The sequence below is a fragment of the Leptonotus elevatus genome, chromosome 18 (genome assembly GCF_054856555.1).
Source record: "Leptonotus elevatus isolate MCC_2025b chromosome 18, RoL_Lele_1.0, whole genome shotgun sequence".
Lineage (NCBI taxonomy): Eukaryota > Metazoa > Chordata > Actinopteri > Syngnathiformes > Syngnathidae > Leptonotus > Leptonotus elevatus.
This window is the reverse complement of record NC_141256.1, coordinates 12,422,193-12,440,757: the sequence shown is the minus strand read 5'-3', so window position 1 is coordinate 12,440,757 and position 18,565 is coordinate 12,422,193. Positions and strand designations below refer to the sequence as shown.

Below are 18,565 nucleotides of genomic sequence, written 5' to 3'. Positions count from 1 at the left end.
ACAAAATTAAAATAAAGGATTATCAGTCCACATGTAAAATTGAAAAATTCTTACATTTTGAGATATTTTTTTAGACATACATCTATTTTCTATATCCGGTGCTAGAAACAAGAAAGCTCTCAGAACTTCAAAATTGTGCTCACATGATATTTTCCATTTTTAAGACCCAGTTTTTTGTTGTTGTTTTACTCGTTTTCTACTGTGTTGTTAACGTATGATAACACATAGTTTAAAAGAACTGTTAAAATCACTGCTCATTTTTAAATAAACGCCCAAAAAGGGCAAACTATTTCTTGATTCACAATACTTTAAATTCATAAGAAAAGTTTTATTTTTTATTTTTAATATGCATTAAAACAGGTAATCACAAAGACATGTCTGTGTAAAGGGTTTATTAATGTTCTCAATTTTAAGCCCCACCTTACTACAAACAAAATATTTTAGCATGAATAAAAGTCAAAGGGGGGGAAACAATACAGTGTATAACAACATAGATGCAATAAATGCCTGCATACGGTGTAAAACAAAAAAATCAGTTTCTGATCCAATGAGTCTAATCTTGAAGGCTCCCTTTGACAGCATTTACACCCTTTTCCAAACTGTACAAACAAAATTTACATGACTAAAATAACAACCGAGAACAGAATTGAATAGGCCAGAGAGCTTTATGGTGGCAGTCGGCCTCAAATGCGTGAAGGCATCCAGAGAAGAAAGCCAAATAAATGTTGCGAGGCCACTGGTAGAAGTCACAGAGGGTCCGAGGACACGTCGACAACAGGGGGGAGGGAGTTCTCTCTCCCGAGCTGCACCGGCAACAGCAAAAACGTGAAAGCCGCAGACTAGACCGTCGAGTCAACTGGGAGGCGGATATGGCACAGCCGGGAGAAAGTCCAAAGTAGACCACTGAGGTTCCAGCTGAATTCTCAAGAAACATCTAGAGACGAGAGGAGACACATAAAATACAACTTCACAAACATTTGAAAAATAAAAAATAAAAATACTCACAGCTAGCAGGCTGTTCTCCAAACCTTCGCATGAGCTGATCATGCGTGAACTTGACAAAGGCATCGTACTGCTCTGTTGGGAAAATATTAAAATGAGTGATTATCATATCGGGGAAACAAAATGAAACACTTTTTTTTTCTTTTTCTTTTAAAGCATACCAGCTAATTTCATGGTCAGAATCTCATCATAGTCCTCCCGGATTTTATCCTCACGCTCCTTGAGTAATCTTTCACAGATCATCCCGACTTGTCGGAGGGAAAATAAGGGCTGCTCCTTCCTGGTGGGAGAGGATGCGCCTGAGCTTGAACCTGTCCGGATAAGAAATCTCAGTTAATACAAAAACAATCTAAAGTATTGGGGGCACTTGGGCCTGTAGTATAAATCTAGCTTTTAGAAAAAAAAGGTGCTCATGCTACCTGATAGGGAAGATCCGCTGGGGATATTGTGAAGTTCCAGAGTAGAGAAGGCGTCTACTTGCTGAAAATGAGCGTCCAGATTTCGTCGCTTGAGCCGCTTATACTCCTGTTTGATGTTGTGCAGGATTTGCTCTGAGACAGAAACATATAAACACGTAACGAAAGCGGTCGTAATAAATATAAAATAACACGCATTGTCACTGGCATTGAAGATTTGGGTCAATCGTTCCAGCATACCACAGCAACAAGTTAATACTAGCCTTCGCCTCGCCGATCCCTATTTTTTTTTTAATAGTTAGCGTCCAACATAAGTCAAATAAAATATAAAAATATAAATCCCCGACAACCTGTGGTGAGTCTGGATGACACTTGTCCGAACGGCGAAGGTTCCAGGCGGAGGTACTTCTGCGGCGAGGAGACGGGAGACCGGATCGGGGCGCACCTCCTCCTCTTCGGGGAAGCCTGGTTCATTAACGGGTCAAAATCCAGAGTCCTCTTCAGAGTAGCTGCACACGCCATTGCGTTAGCTCCCAAAAATCTCAGCAAGTCACAAGATTATTTCCGTTATGTTATGTTATAGCAGGGTGTAAGAACGCTAATGCTAGCTATCGTTCTCCGGCTACAGTAGTGGAGTAGCAATTCCGGGGTATGAGAAAACGCCGCTTTCTCGTCTCTCGTTTCTTTCTGTTGACCGATGGCACCCAATTTAAGTCAACAAACGTGTTTTGAACAAAAGCGGGGACAACGATACGTCTTAGCTACGGTGTATCGTCAGATGAAAGCAGATATTTCGACGCTATACAAGGTAAAGACAACGGTTAAACGGTGGGCCGGCGAGATTCGTTCATCTTTTCACTTGCTATGCGCATGCGCGAGAAAGCGCCCAAATGCCGGTAGTTGTAGTTTTTAATCACCTATGACGGTTGACGTTATACTTACTTGAATACTACATTTCCCGACAACCCCAGTGACATTTTTTAAAAACTGTAGTTGTTTGGCAACAAACCCCAGCGGGCAGAGAAGTTTCTAAACGATTTCGATTTTCCGCATGTTCTACAATCCACCCTCCGACGGCTTATGCTTCTGAAACAATGAAAACAAGTGTATTTTTTAAAAAAGTAAGAAATAGTTCCAGAATATTTGTGGGGGGAAAAATGTATTTGGGTTTTTGCAGTTTGGAATATTTAGTAGATAAATGAACAAAGTCCTGTTGGCATCTGTGCAGACAGATGTTGCATTTATCCCAAGCTGTCTTAAACAGAAGATGAACAGAAATGAACAGATGTTGCTCTCGTGTAATGCTATCAGTGCAATTTGTCCCTGTGGGGATTATTAGAAATACAACAAACACAAAAAAAAAAACGTGTGAAGAGGTTTGGGTTCTTGGTTAGAAGTAAAAATACAAAAACAAGCCACCAGAGGGCGCTAAAAGACAGTACATTGAATGATTGGCTGGATGTGGGGAGCTGATGATTTCTCCATCTTTTTTCTTTATTGACCTCATAATGGTAAACTGGAGCTCAGGGAGAGGCGGGGTGGGTTAATGTTCATCATGCTGAAATGATCAATCAAATAGCTTCAGACAAACGTGACAATCAACTGCAACTTTATTGAAACAGTAATATTAAAAACACTTGAGCGATTGTGATTTTTTTTTTTGTCATTTTGAGGATTTGCTCATTTTCCCACTACTGTACAGTCACTTGACATTTATTTTTTTTAGTCTTCACTATTCAATAATACAAGAGGCAGCAGAAGCATTTACTGGTACATAGCTGTTATGGATTGCGTCACACCAATAGAAAAACCTACAGAAGAACAATTGTGCTGTCAAATTCCTAGATTAAAAAGCACTCACTTGCTTATTTGGGGGTGGGGGAAATAATCGTTTTTTGTTTTTTTTTCAAAAATGCTTTTGTAAGTGCGAACACTCCCCTCATCCATTTCTTTATTTGCACATGTAAAATGAACAGCAGACAATATTTCCATTACGCTTACGAGCACTTCACTACAGGCCAGTGCATGTTCGGCTTTTTCAGCAAAACAAAACAAAAATGACCCGACACCCTGCTGCAACAGTAGCACTGGAATACAACTCACTGCAATGATTCATTAAAGGCTTTGGGTTCGAAGTTGAACTATATCACCAAGTCACGAGGTATTACATACAATCTAGTCAAAAGCGGACACGAGATGAACGCAGCTCGCACAGTTGTGACCAGCACACTGAGTCCTAGCTCATTTTTGAGTCCAACATTTTTGCCCTCAAGCCGTACTGAATAGCCGAGCATTTGGATTTGAACTAAGGATGGGCATTATAGAAACATTTGATTGCTCGTCGATTGTGCCAAAGGGATTGTTGATGAATGGCAACCAAGGTGCACCACCTAGAAGCAACCAGCGGAGGCGCTGTTGGTCCCGTCTCAAGTAGTTTCTAGTAGAAGAAGAAAAGGTAACCTACGGTAACTACAGTACATCCACCGTCTATAGGACTTTAGAACAATCAAAGATCCTCAGATCCCATCAAAAATATATATTGAAACGATCAATTAGGCCTTTTGTAAAAATGCCCATCCCTAATTGCAACGATGTTTGCATTATAACACTGTACACTCGATGATTGTGATACTCTATACTGGCTAACGGCTAGCAAGTAAACAAATAGATACAATTGTACAACGGTGATCACCATTTGTTTAAAAAAAAAAGTCAGTTTTTTTTTTACCACATAAAAAAAAAACTGCGTTGATTCTTAATATCTCGAGTTAGAAGCGCTGTTATTTTTCACATTGCACGACTCGCCACTCATTTCGCTTCACACGCTCCTTGCACACTCGCCACTCACTGAGTGTTGTCAGAAGAAGTATAAAAAGTGACCTGTTCTAATAATAAGAGAAAATGTCTGTACATGAAAGCCTGTGAGAAAGTCCAAGAGCGGGAGACAGAAAGAGAGAGAAGGTTTTTTTTTTGTATTCATCATGGTGCAAATGGCACACGGTATAAGACGTGTGAAATTCAAAATGTCAGTAGCCCCTTGTTCCCAACGTGAAGATAAGATACATTATTTTCAAAACCTGAAGTCACGGTACAAAAATATAAAATGCATTCACTAATTGGACTATCATGAAAGTCAACTGAAGAATTCCTCGCAGTCCATATACGACCTTGTAATACCATTTGGCACTTGGGCACATCATGTGCTCACACACTAACAGCTAAATGTGCTTTTTTTTTTTCAGTGGCCAGAATCATTCAGTTGATAAGATGAAATTTGGTATGAATATACTCTGTACGTCAAGTAAAAAAAAAAAAAAAATCTTTACAATGAAGGCAACGAAATCTACCTGTTTTGATCCATCTCAGGGGGCGGCCATTTTGCTTTGCACTGCCACAGTGCCTAAGAGCTAAGGTAACGACTCAGCATGACCCCCCCCACAAAAAAAAAAATACTTCAGAAAACAGGTGAGCAGTGATTGGTCGTTACCTAAGCCTTGAGCAGCTGTGATGTCATTTTCAGTCGACAGCGAACTACAAAATGGCGGCCCCCTGAGATGAATCAAAACTGGTGTATTTTACTGCTTAATTTATATGCTACAAACACAATATTAATCCGAATGGCATGTTTAGAATATAGGGGGTAACCATTAAAAAAAAAAAAAAAAACAACGGTAAAATATTTGCCTTGGTTCAAGAAAGGTTAGAAAGAAACTGGTCTGATAACCTCCATCTCGCACCGATGTCTTCAAATAGTCGTTAAAAAAATCAAGTTATGTAGCAGATACTTCATATATTTTGCATATCAGGCAGTTATTTGGTGGGTTAAAGGCCAGAACTACTCTTCCAATTAAAGTCCCACAAAGAGTATTTCTGCCAAATTTCATGCTCGTATCATCAAAGGAAGGATTGTTTGGCTTATCTTCTCTGCCCCGACGTAAGCTGACTAAATTGTCTTTTTTTTATCTTCAAATCAGGTTTATTACAATGAACGACAAGAAACATGACATGTAACCCGCCACCCCCCCCCCCCCCCAATCTCGACAGCCAATTACACGGCTTCCGCCGAAGTCTCCGTGGACACCGACATTGTCACTTTGGCTATTTTCACAGTGGTCTTGACGCAGCTCTCGGCGGCCCTGTTGGCCGAGATGTTGGCGCCGCGGTTCTGGCAGTCCGACTCCAGGCTGTTGTCCAGCTGCTGGCCGCTGCCCCGGCAGGCGTGGCAGGAGCCGAGGAAGGCGTGCCTCAGGTCCTTGCTCCTCAGGGCGTAGATGACGGGGTTGACGGTGGAGTTGAGCAGGCAGAGCATGCTGCAGAAGGCGAACACCGTCTTGATGTCGTCGTCCATCCGCCAGAAGAGGTCGTAGACCATGATGGCCAGCACGGGACCCCAGCACATGACCAGCACCGCCAGGATGAGCACCAGAGTCTTGGCCAGGCGGATGTCCATGCGGGCCTGCTCGGGCCGCGCGGTCTGGACTTTGGTGCCGTCGGCCGAGTACACCACCAGGCTCTTCTGGGAGGTGCGGCTGAGCATGCGCACGGCGTGGTGGTGCGCCTTCCACAGGATGTAGATGTAAGCGTAGATGATGAACAGAACCAGCACGCTGGTCACCCCGATCCAGAAGAGCAGGTAGTTCTCGTCGATGAGCGGGAATATGTCGGAGCACACCGACTTGAGCCGCTTGCAGTTCCAGCCGAGCAGAGGTAGCACGGCGATGACGATGGAGATGGTCCACATCACGCAGAAGGCGATGACCGCCTTGGTCCGGGTCACGATGCGCCGGTAGGCCAGAGGCCTGTGGATGGAGATGTAGCGGTCGATGGCGGTGAGGAAGAGGCTGCCGACGGAGGCGGTGAACGACGCCGTCACTCCGCCCAGCTTGAAGAGAAACACGTTGGGGCTGTCCTTGCGGTGGAACACGTGGAAGTCCAAGAAGCTGTAGACGAAGATGACGCTGCCCAGCAGGTCGGCCACGGCCAGGCTGCCGATGAAGTGGTAGGAGGGCCTGCAGCGCAGGGTGCGAGACTGCAGGATCACGCACAGCACCACCAGGTTCTCCAGGACGGTGAAGGTGCCCAGGGTGAGCGACATGACGGCCACGGCCAGCTGCTGACTGGGCGTCAGGATCATGAAGCACTCCATGTCCATGAAGTTCTCGCCGCATTGGATGGTGGCGCCCTCGTCCCGGAAGGCGGTGCGGTTGGAGAGGATCTCCGTGGCGTTGGTGGGGTAGAACCCCCTGAGGATCAGCTCCTCGTCGGGGGGGACTTTGTCAGGGAAGGCGTTGCTACGGAAGGACGACAAGGGCTTCTGCAGGGAGAAGACGCCCTTGAAGTCCACGTCGCTGACCGGCTCATCGTAGTTGGCGTCGTTGGAACCCAGGTATTGTAAGCCAGAGGTGATAGTCCGGAAGGTGGTGTCGGCCACAGCATCCAGCACAGACTGCATGTTGCTGGGAGGGGACGGGAGGACTGCGAGCTTACACCGACCTGCGAACGGACCACACGTCAAGTCACAACCTGCACAATCCCTCCACTCCAACCCCCCCCCCCCCCCCCCCCCCCCACCACACTTCTGATCTGGAGCCGAACCCAGATGACTACGAGACCCATAAATCTTTAAATGGATCTTTGACGTCTATAGCCGTCAATGGCAGCGAACGCGTTGGCGTAAGAAATCATGTCAAGTACATTTTTCTGTCCTACTGACAAGATCATTTTGCCGAATATATTTATGACGTTCCTTCTTGTTTTTCGAGGCCAGCTTTTTGAGGGCGAAGCAGACGAGTCCGTCGTCCCGCCTCTGCAATATCAAAGATGATGTTCAGTTTGGATTGATACTACAAGAGATGGATTCATTTAAGAACTCACAGTCCAAATATTAAATGCACTTCCTACACCCACAAAAAAATAAATACATTTATACATTTCGGACGCGTTTCTTGAAGGGCAGATTTATGTGCAGGTGTACCTAAAGTTTTGGCCTGTAGTTGTAGTTCCAATAAAGGGGCTGCAGCAGTGCTTCGTAGACTCAAGAAACAACATTTACATGAATAAATAATGCCTGTAGTTGATTTTTTATTAATTTTAATATTTAAAAATACACCCAACGCTCATTTTTGCGAACATCATTTAACTATACTACCGAGTCAAAATATTAGACTCGCCTCTCATTATGCGAACTCCACCTACAAAAAAAATGAACATTTAAATGACACTTTTTGTTCATGTGAATTTGTGAATGTTTCGCTCAGTCGGTGTATTACAATGGACAAGATACAGTGGAAGAAATCTGAACTCATTTCAATTTGAAATTAAGTAAATTATTTCAATTCATTCAAATCCCTCCCCGAAAGGAATTGCACAATTTTTTTTGTCATTATTTTTTGTGTGTGCAGGTGTACCTAATGTTTTGGCCACTCGGTGCATTTACAATTAGGAGGCTGCAGCAGTGTTTCTGAGACCCAATACATGTACATTGTCACTACAAATAACATTTAATTAAATTATTCCACGTTTTTGCTAGTTAAAAAAAAAATCAATTTGATTCAATATCTTTTTTTTTTGGGGGGGGGGCGCTCAATTTTCCTCCCCATGAGGACTACTGCTTTCCATGCAACATTTCTCTCTGTGCGTTCATCTGATGTTGGGTACCGTGAACAGGAATTTTGTGCAAATAAATTGTCCAGCAAGTGGACACATTTATAAATAAATTCTGATTTCATACTTTTATGCAAGTTCCAAAAAATATATATATTTGATATATGATCATCATCTTTTGAATAAACAAGTAAATTATATAGGCTAAACATTTCGGTCAGATTTAAAACCTCACTTAAATTGCATGCATTACCCACGCCCGTGCTATATATATATATATATATATAAATAAAAATAATAATTCACTATGGTACTTAATGATGTCATTTATCAAATTAGTTCAGAAATGGTGGCAACATAATACTTTAATGCGGAAAACCCCCCACTAACGCATTAGAATTAAGATGAGTAATAATCCTCAAAAGATGAAAATGATTGTGTTTTACCTTACATAATTCCCTCCAGTGCGCTGATCCGCCCTTTATCTTCGCGCGTTAATCCAAGGCAAAAGAAGCGCAACATCCAGCCTCCTCTCAATTCGTTAAAAAAAAAAAAAAAACAGCAAACAAAACAAAACAAAGTGTGATTTAATACAAATGAAGCTTGCTTGCCATTTCCAACACTCACATCGACAGACGAATGCTAGTTTGTGCGCGCGCGCGCGTGCTTCTGCTGTTGGGGAGGATGCGAGCGCGGCTCTCCTCCAGACGCTCTGTGCTCTCTCCACAGTCCTCTCTCACACTTTTTATAAGGCGTCGCTCCCTCAAAAGCCGCGTCACGTGCCGGCATCACTTTTTTTCCAGCTTGCCCCCCCCCCCCCCCCCACCCCACCATGCGCGTGAGGCAGTCAGTGCACTCGCAAGGAGAAATCTTATTTGAATTCCCAGCGCTCCCCTTCGAGCTCACACAAAAAAGAAGCATCAAATACAGCAACGGAATCGGATTAAGTAGCCAGTCCGACTGTGAGCGGGGATTTTGGTATAGAAACAAAAAAAGGTGACATGGATCTTTTTCTTTTAAAGCAATTGATGCCAAATTATTGAAACAATGGCCATTGAAGACGCACTGAAATGATTGTTTTAAGATCGTGCACTGCTGCGATACATATTTTTGAAAAACAAATCATTGATTTAATTAAAGAGAAAGTCAAGTAAAAAAATATCGTTATAATATGTTGTATTGGAAATAGTGGAATATGAATTAAGCAGCAACATCGACCCAATTTGATCCATCTCTGGGGGCGGCCATTTTGCCACTTGCTGTCGAAAATGACATCACAGTTGCTCAGGTAATGACCAATCGCGGCTCAGCTTGCGAGTGTCACATGACCAAACTCGTAAAACAGGTGAGCCGTGATTCTAATTTAGCTTCAAAATTGATATTCACAAATATATATATATTTTTTACTTGATTTCTCTTTAAAACTGTTTTTAAGAAAAACAGGTCATAATATATATTTGTCCAGATCCACCTTAACTCATTCACTGCCATTGACGGCTAAAAACGTCAAAAATACATTTGAACTATTTATTTTAGTTTAACATTTTTTCCCACTTTTGTTAACAAGAGTATGAAAACCTAGATTTTTTTGATTGTACATTTAAAACAGATATAACATTTGCGATTAATGTAGTGAAGTCATAAGAATAATTATAATTAAAAAATTTAATTGCCTGTCACCCCTAATTTTTTATAATTTAAAAAAAAATTATGGTAGTGAATGAATTTTAATTCAGTAATCTGTGTTTCATGTGATAGTCTATTTGTCATATAAAATTGTAGGGTTTGGCAATGCTCAAGCATCGAAAAAGCATATACTAAAAATAAATAAATAAATAAAAATAAATAAATAAAAAGAGAGAGAGCAATGATGATGACATGTCGAATTGGTCAAATTACCGAATGAACAATACTGAGCTCTCTCAAAGAAAAAAAAGAAACGAAAAAAATAAAAAGTATATACTAAATATATATATATATTTTTAACCATATTTAATTTAAAGTAACAAGATAGCAAATCAATGCTAATGTTTGAGGTTTTGCTCTACAGTACATTCTAGCAGTGTTAGCTGCTATGCTAACTGGTCAAGAAAAATGTAGCTATTCAATAAAAAATAAATAAAAAAAACATTGATGTCATTGAGTTTTTCCGATAATTAGCAACAGAATGGGATTGTTCAGAGTAACACATTTTTTACAGCGAAAAAAAAGAAGAAGAAAAATAGAAGAAAGGACTTACCTTAGGTCCACCCATGGTTAGCTTATTGATGTCATTTTTGCTGAGTAATGTGTTTTTTTTGTCGTACGTTGAGGGCACACTAGTATAATTACACTTTTAAAAACACATCTGTGACAGGAAGACATCCAACAAAATCATACTCCCCCAAAAAAATCGAAACAAAAATGTATTTTATGTGTTATATCTGATATGTAAGTTGTCCGCATGATTTCAAGATGGCGGCCTCCTGCCAGCAAGGTTGCCAGTGGTTAAATATTAGTGGATATATTGGTCGTTATGTGGCTAGATTATACTCATCATTTTGTGCGCGCCTTCATGAAACTGTATGTCAAACCAACCGGATAACTTTGCTGGAGGCGGCCATCTTGAAATCACGTGAACGAGCTACCCTGAATTTCTGCCCATCAGTGCTTAGCGTAAGTAGCGTACATACAGTGGGAAGTGAAAATTGCAGTCTTGTAAGTTGCGACAAACTATGTACGAACATTAAAATGGAACCAATCAAACTGATGTCATATTTTTAATTATGGCTTTTTGTGAGTTTCAATAATTATGCAAAAAGTTGCAACAAATGTATGATGAGCGAGAGAGAGTTGTGTGTGTGTGTGCGTGCAAAGTGACCAATTAACCTTTTGTCAAGTGGCCTTGCGGATCTCATTTACATGTATTTATTTGGCAAACATCACAAAGACATGTTTAACTTTCTGTCCCGCGACACATCGGCTGAATTAGCATTTTGCTAATCAGGCAAACATTGCCGTTGTTGTTCTTAGGCAGACTTTGTCATCCAGGCAAAACTTTCACGAGGTTGTTTTTGAAACTTTGTGATCGCTTCAATGGTGCACACTTACTTCAGGTAGAATTATACGCAAATCGTTGCTGCGGCAACCGCAAATCGTCTACAATTATGGCCATAGTCGTGTCATTCATTTTGATGCGATGCTATTCTGCGTAGATGTAGGAGGTGCGGTAGCAACAAAAGTTGACATTCAAATTCAAATGCAGTACCAAAAAAATTCCAGTCGTGATATTTTAGATGCGTGAAAAAGGGCTTTCTCCGCCACAACTCGATCCTCAAGCATAGCAAAAATTCCCGTCACATCTTTTGGTGTTGAAATCGTGGCTCTTTCTGACTCACAGATTGTCCCCCCCCCCCCCCCCCCACGTCTAATCTGTAAATTCAGCGCGCCGCCTTAACATTCACATCCATTTGATAGACAGCCAAAGTCCCAGTGAGAACAATTTCCTTCCCCGCCTTAAGTTACGGGTGATGTTTCGTTGTCATTCGCACGCACCCGAGCACATACACAAGCATCGCAGCCCAATTAACATGATTGTCCTTCATGTGTTGGGAGGATCATGGCTGCTAATACACAAGATAATAAACTGCTGTACTTGTACAATGACCTGATCCAAGGTTCAACTGTGGTTGGGAAACTCACAAAAATACCAAAATGGCCGCCACATTACCGAATCAACTGCAAGCAGACAATCGCGTCCATGCAAACAAGATTACTGCATGTCACAGGGCGGATGACGACAGGGCGGACATTTGTGTCTGATGTTAGTATTACATGAGCACACGGTACACGGTTCGGTTAGCAAGCCGTGCTAACAGATACGTTCAGAATCTCTGAAATAATTGTGTGTCATGAGAGTATCTCACAATGACAGAGTGGACATTTTAATTTTGACAGCATCGACCGACACGCGCAACAAAATACTGTTCGTAATGTCACTGAAAAAAAATCTGAGGGTTTGTTAAAGGGACAGACGCGCCATAATGACAGGGCGGACAACAATTTCAAAGGAAATCGTAGCGTCCTGGAATGGATTGCGTCTGCACCTGATACGAAACAAAACCACCTGCTGCTGCACAAAGTTACACAAAAGTATCTTTTTTGGCCACACGGCGCAGTTTGCGTCCTCCCCCCCCCTCGAATATTGTGACAGTTTCCACTGATTCGTTTGGCATGCTAACCTGTTAGTGAGCAATGAGCGGTGGCTCAGGCAAAAAAGCTTCGCGCCATCTGGCTTTCAGCTGTGCTACAAAACATTTTGTCCTCCACTGACTCACAATGGAGCCATCTATCAGCGGAGGGAAAAGAAAGAGAGAAAAAAAAAACACACACAAACAAATACTGTCAACGAACGCCGCGGTAGTAGAAAACACAAAACGTGTCGGGTTCAATGTAATGTTTTCCAGCGTTGTTCGGTCTGCGCTAATGAAAGGGACGGAATGGAATCCAGAGATGCAACAGGTTGATGCGTGACGCGTTAAGTGCTTCCTTCCTTGCCTCCGGCTCCACATTAACGCCGAATGAGTGCATTTTTTTTTTGCATCTTTCCTTCGTTTTTTTTCTTTTTCGAAGCACACCGTGACTCCCGGGGAAAAATAGGATTGGTATTTGACTGATCTAAAGATTAGCATATGTTTTATTCAAAGCAGGCTTAACTGTGCCTGAAAATAGGTCACATGTACTTTATGAAAAAATCTCCTTTTCCGCATTACTTATAATTCTCTGCTTATTGCGGGACGAGCGCGACGTTGAGCTTTAACGCGTATAAGCGTCCATATTGGAACAGCTGCAGGTTCGCGCTCCGATTGATGAACTTTGAGATTGAATTAGATCCTAACTGCCAATAAAAGGCCGTCTGCTGCAAGGTGACGGACGCTTCCCCTCGGATGCGTTCACACCAATCTCGAGCGTCATCCGATTATGTACGTCCGCCGTAGCTAACGGCGTACAGTTAGCTAGCTAACGGCATACAGCTAGCTAGCTAATGGCATACAGCAGGACAGTTTAACGCCGTATCTTCATAATTAAATTTCCATAAATGCTCAAACGTAAACACAACCAAACCCCTTTTAACTTTGCTAACTTTGAGATAAAGTCTTGTTACAAACACACACAAATGTTCAGAGTAAATGTGACCTGACGCTTTATTAAACTTTGTTTAGCATGGAAACAAATTTACCGGACGACAGGAATCCAAAGAACAGATTTTGTGTACAATTTTGGGGGGACGACGCCCATCCACCCAAATGGTATAAGATGCTAACGATAAATAAAATACGGGCTTGGGGTCTTTTGTCATTTATTATTATTATTATTGTGTTAGTTAAGTCTCCCTTTTTCTGCGCAATCACTTCATCCTGAACCAGGAAGTGGTTCGCATGTATTCACGTGAACTGTAGTTTAACCTCCCGCGCATGAGAAAAAAACTCTTCCAGAGCACAAAGCAGCAGCTTCTTTCGTTCTGAGGAAATGCGTTCTGGCAACCAATTTAAATGCTGCCCATCAAAGGTCCTTCTGGGTCAACGCGAGTCGACTTGAACCCGGAGAAAAACAACTCAAAAGGAACGTCGTCTGCCATCTATCTCCGCGCGCGAGTAATCTCCCCGCTTCCTCATCCGCGCTCGTTTTTCCTCCGTCTGCTTTTCCCCGAGAAGTCGACGACGTCCATTTCCATATCTTTCGAGGGCGCCTCGTCGCTTCGGTCCGCGGCGACATTGTGACCGCGCTGAATGGCTTTTGGTAACTCGCTTCAAGGTTTCGCCATTCTGTGTGCGAGTTTGCATTAACGGCAGCTTTTTAAGTCAGCGGTCCATCTTGCAGGACTGATCGGCTTTATTGCTGACATTTTCTAAATATATTGTAACTTGTGCTAAGCGTAACACAGGAAGGCCACAGCCGACGTTTGAACCCAGAACTGTGAGGCGGATTGCGCCAACCAACGAACGTACCGTGCGGATGGAAAGGGCTGTACGTGCTGTTTGTTCTTTCCTCAACTTTGTCCATCAGCTTCATGGAAGTGAGGTGAGCAATGGCAATTTCGATGAAGGATTTAAAGTCGAAATATGATTCCATGCCTGATAAAAGTGTGAAAAGGTTAAGTGACTTTTGAGCTTCCTTTGACACGCACAAAAAAAAGGTCACGCACACAGAATAGTTTTTTTTTTAGTAAAAGCATATTTAGCGAATAAGAACTTTTTTTTATGCGTGTGAGAATTTTTGGGGGCTGAGTCTGAGTTTTTTTGTGGGGGGGGGGCAGTTTTTTGTGTGTGATTTTTAAAAAATATGAAATAGATTTTTTTTGGAGGGAAATTTTTTGGGAATGTGAATTTTTTTGTGGTAAATGTAAGGACTAGTTTTGTGCAAATGTGAGAGGGTTTTGCATTAGTGTGAGAGTTTTTTTTGGGGGGGGGGGGTAAAGTGCTTTTTTGTAGCGTGAGTTATTTTTCGGTAAATGTGGGAGGTATTTTGTTTTTGTTGCTGTGAGAAGATTTTGTTATGGGAATTTTTTTGGTGACTGACATTTTTGGAAAGAGAGAGATTTTTTTGCTAAGTGTGGGTGTTGATTTTGTCGTCGTGTGCAATCTTTTTGGGTTAAGTTAGTTCATCTGATAGTTTTTTTTGTGATTTTGAGAGTTTGTTGTTGTTCATTTTATGGTTTTGGTGAATGTGAGAGGTACTTTTAGGTGAGTGAGGTTATAGGTCCGTGTGAGATTTCTTTATGTGAGAGTTTTTTGTTGTTAATTTTACGGTTTTGGTGAATGTGAGAGGTACTTTTAGGTGAGTGAAGTTATAGGTCCGTGTGAGATTTCTTGATGTGTGAGTTTTTTTGGTACGAGCTTTGAAGAAGTAAGAGTTTTTTTGTGAGGCTGAGAGTTTTTCATTTGGTGAGGGTGAGGTTTCTCTTTGTTGTGTGAAATGCTTTTTGTTTTGTTGGCGAGTACCATTTTTTTTCCGTCTGTACCTGTGAGAGCTTTCTCATGACTATGAAAGTTTTTTGGGTTAAATGTGAGGCTTGGTTTTGTTGTGTATGAGTTTTTTTTTTTAAATCTGAATATGAGACTTTTTTAGTATGTGTGAGTTCATTCTGGTGAGTGTGAGAATTATTTATGTGAGAGAGGTAAATGTTATTTTTAATAAATATGGCTTTTCATGATTTTTTTTTTAATGCATGTTACCACTTCTGCGGGTGAGAGGAGGGGGAAGAAGGAACCCCCGGCTGGGAGGGGGGTGGGGGGTGGGGGGCAGATGTCGCGGATGTCCCGGGTCTGAGGTGCGAGACCAGGATGGCCGACCTTGCGGCGAGGCGCGCGAGTGCAAAAGGACGGACGGGCGTTCCATCTGGGCTGGAATTCATTAAGTCCAATCTCTCACCATAGCAGCGAGGGAGACAAAATGTTATTGTCGGCCGTTATAAGATGCCATAAAATTGTATCATCAGCTGCCTTTTTATTTGAGAAACAAGCCCTTGGGTGTAAGGGACATACCAGGAAAAGTACAGTACTTTTTCCGACTGAGTGTCTGATGCGATTTTTATGCGCGCTTTCTTGTACTTTATCTTCAGACGACAAGGTTGTAAATTGTACTTGAAACACAAATCTTTACTGGTTGGTGTATTTAACGAGTTGCTGCGGCAATGCAGGTCACCAGAATTGCTTGGTTATTTTTCCCAACACGTCTGCTTGGTCTTTTGTTGGGGCACAATCATTGGTGTAAATAAAAAAAAAATAAAAAAATAATAATCGCATTAATCATGTATTAACGCAAATTAAGGTAGCACAGGTTGTGTTTGAGCAATAAAAGCAACTACATGCATTTAAAATAAATGTTTGCGTATGACATTCAGAATATTTGTTCATGTCAAACTAACAAACAAACATCAAATTTTAAATTATGCAACTGATTAACGGATTAGAAAAAGAGGAGGGAGGAGCGTGTGCAGTGGACGTCTTCATAACATTAAAAAAAACACACAACAGGTGCTCTTTAAATTTGGTGGGCAACATTTTTTGATAAAAAAGCTTTTATAAAATTAAGCGATTAATCGTGATTCATCAAAATTCTTAATCGGATTTAAAAATGGAATCGCTTGACAGCTATATAAAACAAAGATATTCATACACTCACAGCTATTTTCACTTGAGCAAACACCTGAAGCAACCACCTTCGCTCCCAGCTGTTTTACTGGATTTTTTGGATTTTACAGCAATTAGCATTAGAATACAGCTAAATTCCATCCTTATTCACATATCTGTGGGGAAAAGAGCTTTTTGCAACATGGTCCTGGTTGATCTCTTATACTCTTATACTACCATTGCTTCAACCGTTCGCTTCAGTTCAGAGGCTGCGTCAAAGCCTTCTGTATGCACTAGCCTTAAAAAAACGTATAAACATGTCTTTGGGACACGGGTAATATTTAAAATAGAACGTATTTATACGTTTTTGGGAGCAAATTACTTACTCTGCCTGAGGAACTGTTACGTAATAACCCCCCCCCCCCCCCCCACACACACACATTGAGCAGCTAGGCTCCTATAGGCCTTTCATCGTCAAAGATGGCAGAAAGACTGTCATGTAAAAGACAAAAGGTTATAAAATAAAGTGTACTTTGACAGTTCAGTGAATGATGAAACGTTGGTGGCATACAGTCAAATGTTTATGGGCGCTCGCTTTATGAGGTGGTGGGGATATAGTAAATTAGCCAGTGGTGGCTTTGCGCCGTTAATTTGCAGCCTGGGACATGAAGGGGCGAACATCCGTTCTGGAGAAAGTCTCATAGTTTAATAACATGACAAAAAGTTTTTAGATTTGCTGTCCTTGAATAAAAGTAGGGTTGGGAAAGTTGCAAAAAGTAGCACCACCACTGATCGTCGTAGCAAGATGAAAGAAAAAAAAAAAAAAAGAAGCCCTTCTTCTAATACATTCAGTCATTTCACCTTATTAGCAGCGCTAAATTGTGCCGTCCCGCGTTCGTCATGCGCCACAGAGGCCTAAATGGCACCAATGGCTCTGCTTTGTTGGCCAGTCACTTCGCTCTCGATGTCAATACATAATTTGAGCGGCGTTGCGACATCTCTTCCCAATCTGTCGCCACAAACTCCTGCCAAATGACAACGCGCGGACCGACCGGCTGCGCGTACCTGCCCGTCCGTCTGTCAAGTGCAACCATCGCAACCCTCCGCTGAATTGGCACCGCGGCCTTAGATATGCCGTTGGCATGACAACCGCCCGGGCATCTAAATGACACAGCCGAGGTTGAGCGCAAACAAAAGCAGAAGAACATCATTTTCTTCCACAGGGAAGGACTTGACAACAGAGAAAGAAGAAGGCCAATCATAACAAGATGTTCCCAGCCAATTTATCCCAGGGAGATCTCTCGTCTCCTCAGCACGTGAAAATTCCACATCGGGCAAACGCTGACGACGAGGCGGGCGGTTGCAGGCATGATGACGACCAAGGTGAGGACATGGCGTTCGAAAAGAAAAGAAAAAAATAAAAGGTGTGGAAAGCAGTTAACATCTGCTCCACCGAGCACTCTGGCGTCATGGCAACGACATCCACTTGGAACGCGGGGTTGCGCGACTGTTGCTGCGGTATCCTGCCTAATAGCCGGGATCGGATCGCATCCCCAAAGCTTCACGGTCAGGAGACCCTCATAAACAAACCCACCGCTTATTAAATCCAAATTGTCAGTCTGTGTGAGTCTCGTTAAAATGATACTGGTGGAAAAATTATTGTTTTTTTCGATATGCATCTCTCTCTCTCTCATGTATATATATATATATATATATATATATATTAGGGGTGTGAATTGCCTAGTAGCTTGCGAGTCGATCTGTATCGCGATTCAGAGGTCACGATGCGATTCCGATACGAATCTATAAGTCAATTATTGTGATTTTTTTTTTCTAAACTCAAATTTAGAAAATAATCATCAATAAACTTGTACATTTACACTGTAGGATTTGTATGAAAATGTACTTCAGGCTTATAAACTGTTGTCCACCGCATTTAACAAACAAATCAAATTTTAAGGCTTAATGTTCCATGAATATAACATTCTGCCATACTTAGAAAGTGTGAACCCGAACTCTAATTAAGACATTTTGTTGAATATTTCCATCAAAAGTTGATCTTTAAAAATCGATTCGGCTGCATATAGAATCGATATGAGAATTGTGCGCTGTAATATTGCCGAATCGATTTTTTAACACCCCTAATATATATATATATATATATATATATATATATATATATATATATATATATATATATATATATATATATATATATATGTACATACAGTATACACACATACTTATTAGGGGCGTCAAAATGAGTGCGTTAAATTTGAGTTAATTTCATCTTTTTCATTTTAACTCAATTTGATAAATTATGAAATTACTTTATCAATGACAAAAAGATGCAGCCATATTTCTATTAGTATAACATTTTGTTCCCACTTTTATGCTAAGAGTATGAAAACTTAGGGGAAAAAAAATATATAT

The 18,565-nt window shown here is 41.5% G+C and overlaps 2 protein-coding genes across 3 annotated transcripts; both read right to left on the bottom strand.

Annotated features, from left to right (window-relative positions):
* Positions 1-377: 377 nt before the first annotated feature.
* On the bottom strand, positions 378-2,291 carry akirin2 (akirin 2). Its single transcript, XM_086061616.1, has 5 exons — positions 1,769-2,291; positions 1,422-1,553; positions 1,164-1,313; positions 1,006-1,077; positions 378-934 (listed from the first exon to the last, which is right to left on the bottom strand). The coding sequence occupies exons 1-5, from the start codon at positions 1,938-1,940 to the stop codon at positions 924-926; spliced, it is 537 nt and encodes a 178-aa protein (XP_085917742.1). The 5' UTR covers positions 1,941-2,291; the 3' UTR covers positions 378-923.
* A 719-nt stretch (positions 2,292-3,010) lies between these two features.
* cnr1 (cannabinoid receptor 1) lies at positions 3,011-8,819 on the bottom strand. 2 transcript variants are annotated; one of them, XM_086061662.1, is made up of 2 exons: positions 8,468-8,819; positions 3,011-6,911 (listed from the first exon to the last, which is right to left on the bottom strand). In XM_086061662.1, exon 2 carries the CDS (start codon positions 6,868-6,870, stop codon positions 5,467-5,469), a length of 1,404 nt encoding a protein of 467 aa, XP_085917788.1. In that variant the 5' UTR covers positions 6,871-6,911; positions 8,468-8,819; the 3' UTR covers positions 3,011-5,466. The 2 variants fall into 2 exon arrangements, with proteins under 2 accessions (XP_085917788.1, XP_085917789.1); XM_086061663.1 differs by having other exon boundaries at positions 8,473-8,819.
* Positions 8,820-18,565: the final 9,746 nt, after the last annotated feature.

Coding starts and splice junctions, on each gene's coding strand:
- akirin2 (XM_086061616.1), bottom strand. CDS start 1,940: ATGGCGTGTGCAGCTACTCTGAAGAGGACTCTGGATTTTGACCCGTTA. Junction 1,554..1,768: donor GTCATCCAGACTCACCACAG/GTTGTCGGGGAT, acceptor TTTCTGTCTCAG/AGCAAATCCTGCACAACATC. Junction 1,314..1,421: donor CAGCGGATCTTCCCTATCAG/GTAGCATGAGCA, acceptor TTATCCGGACAG/GTTCAAGCTCAGGCGCATCC.
- cnr1 (XM_086061662.1), bottom strand. CDS start 6,870: ATGCAGTCTGTGCTGGATGCTGTGGCCGACACCACCTTCCGGACTATC.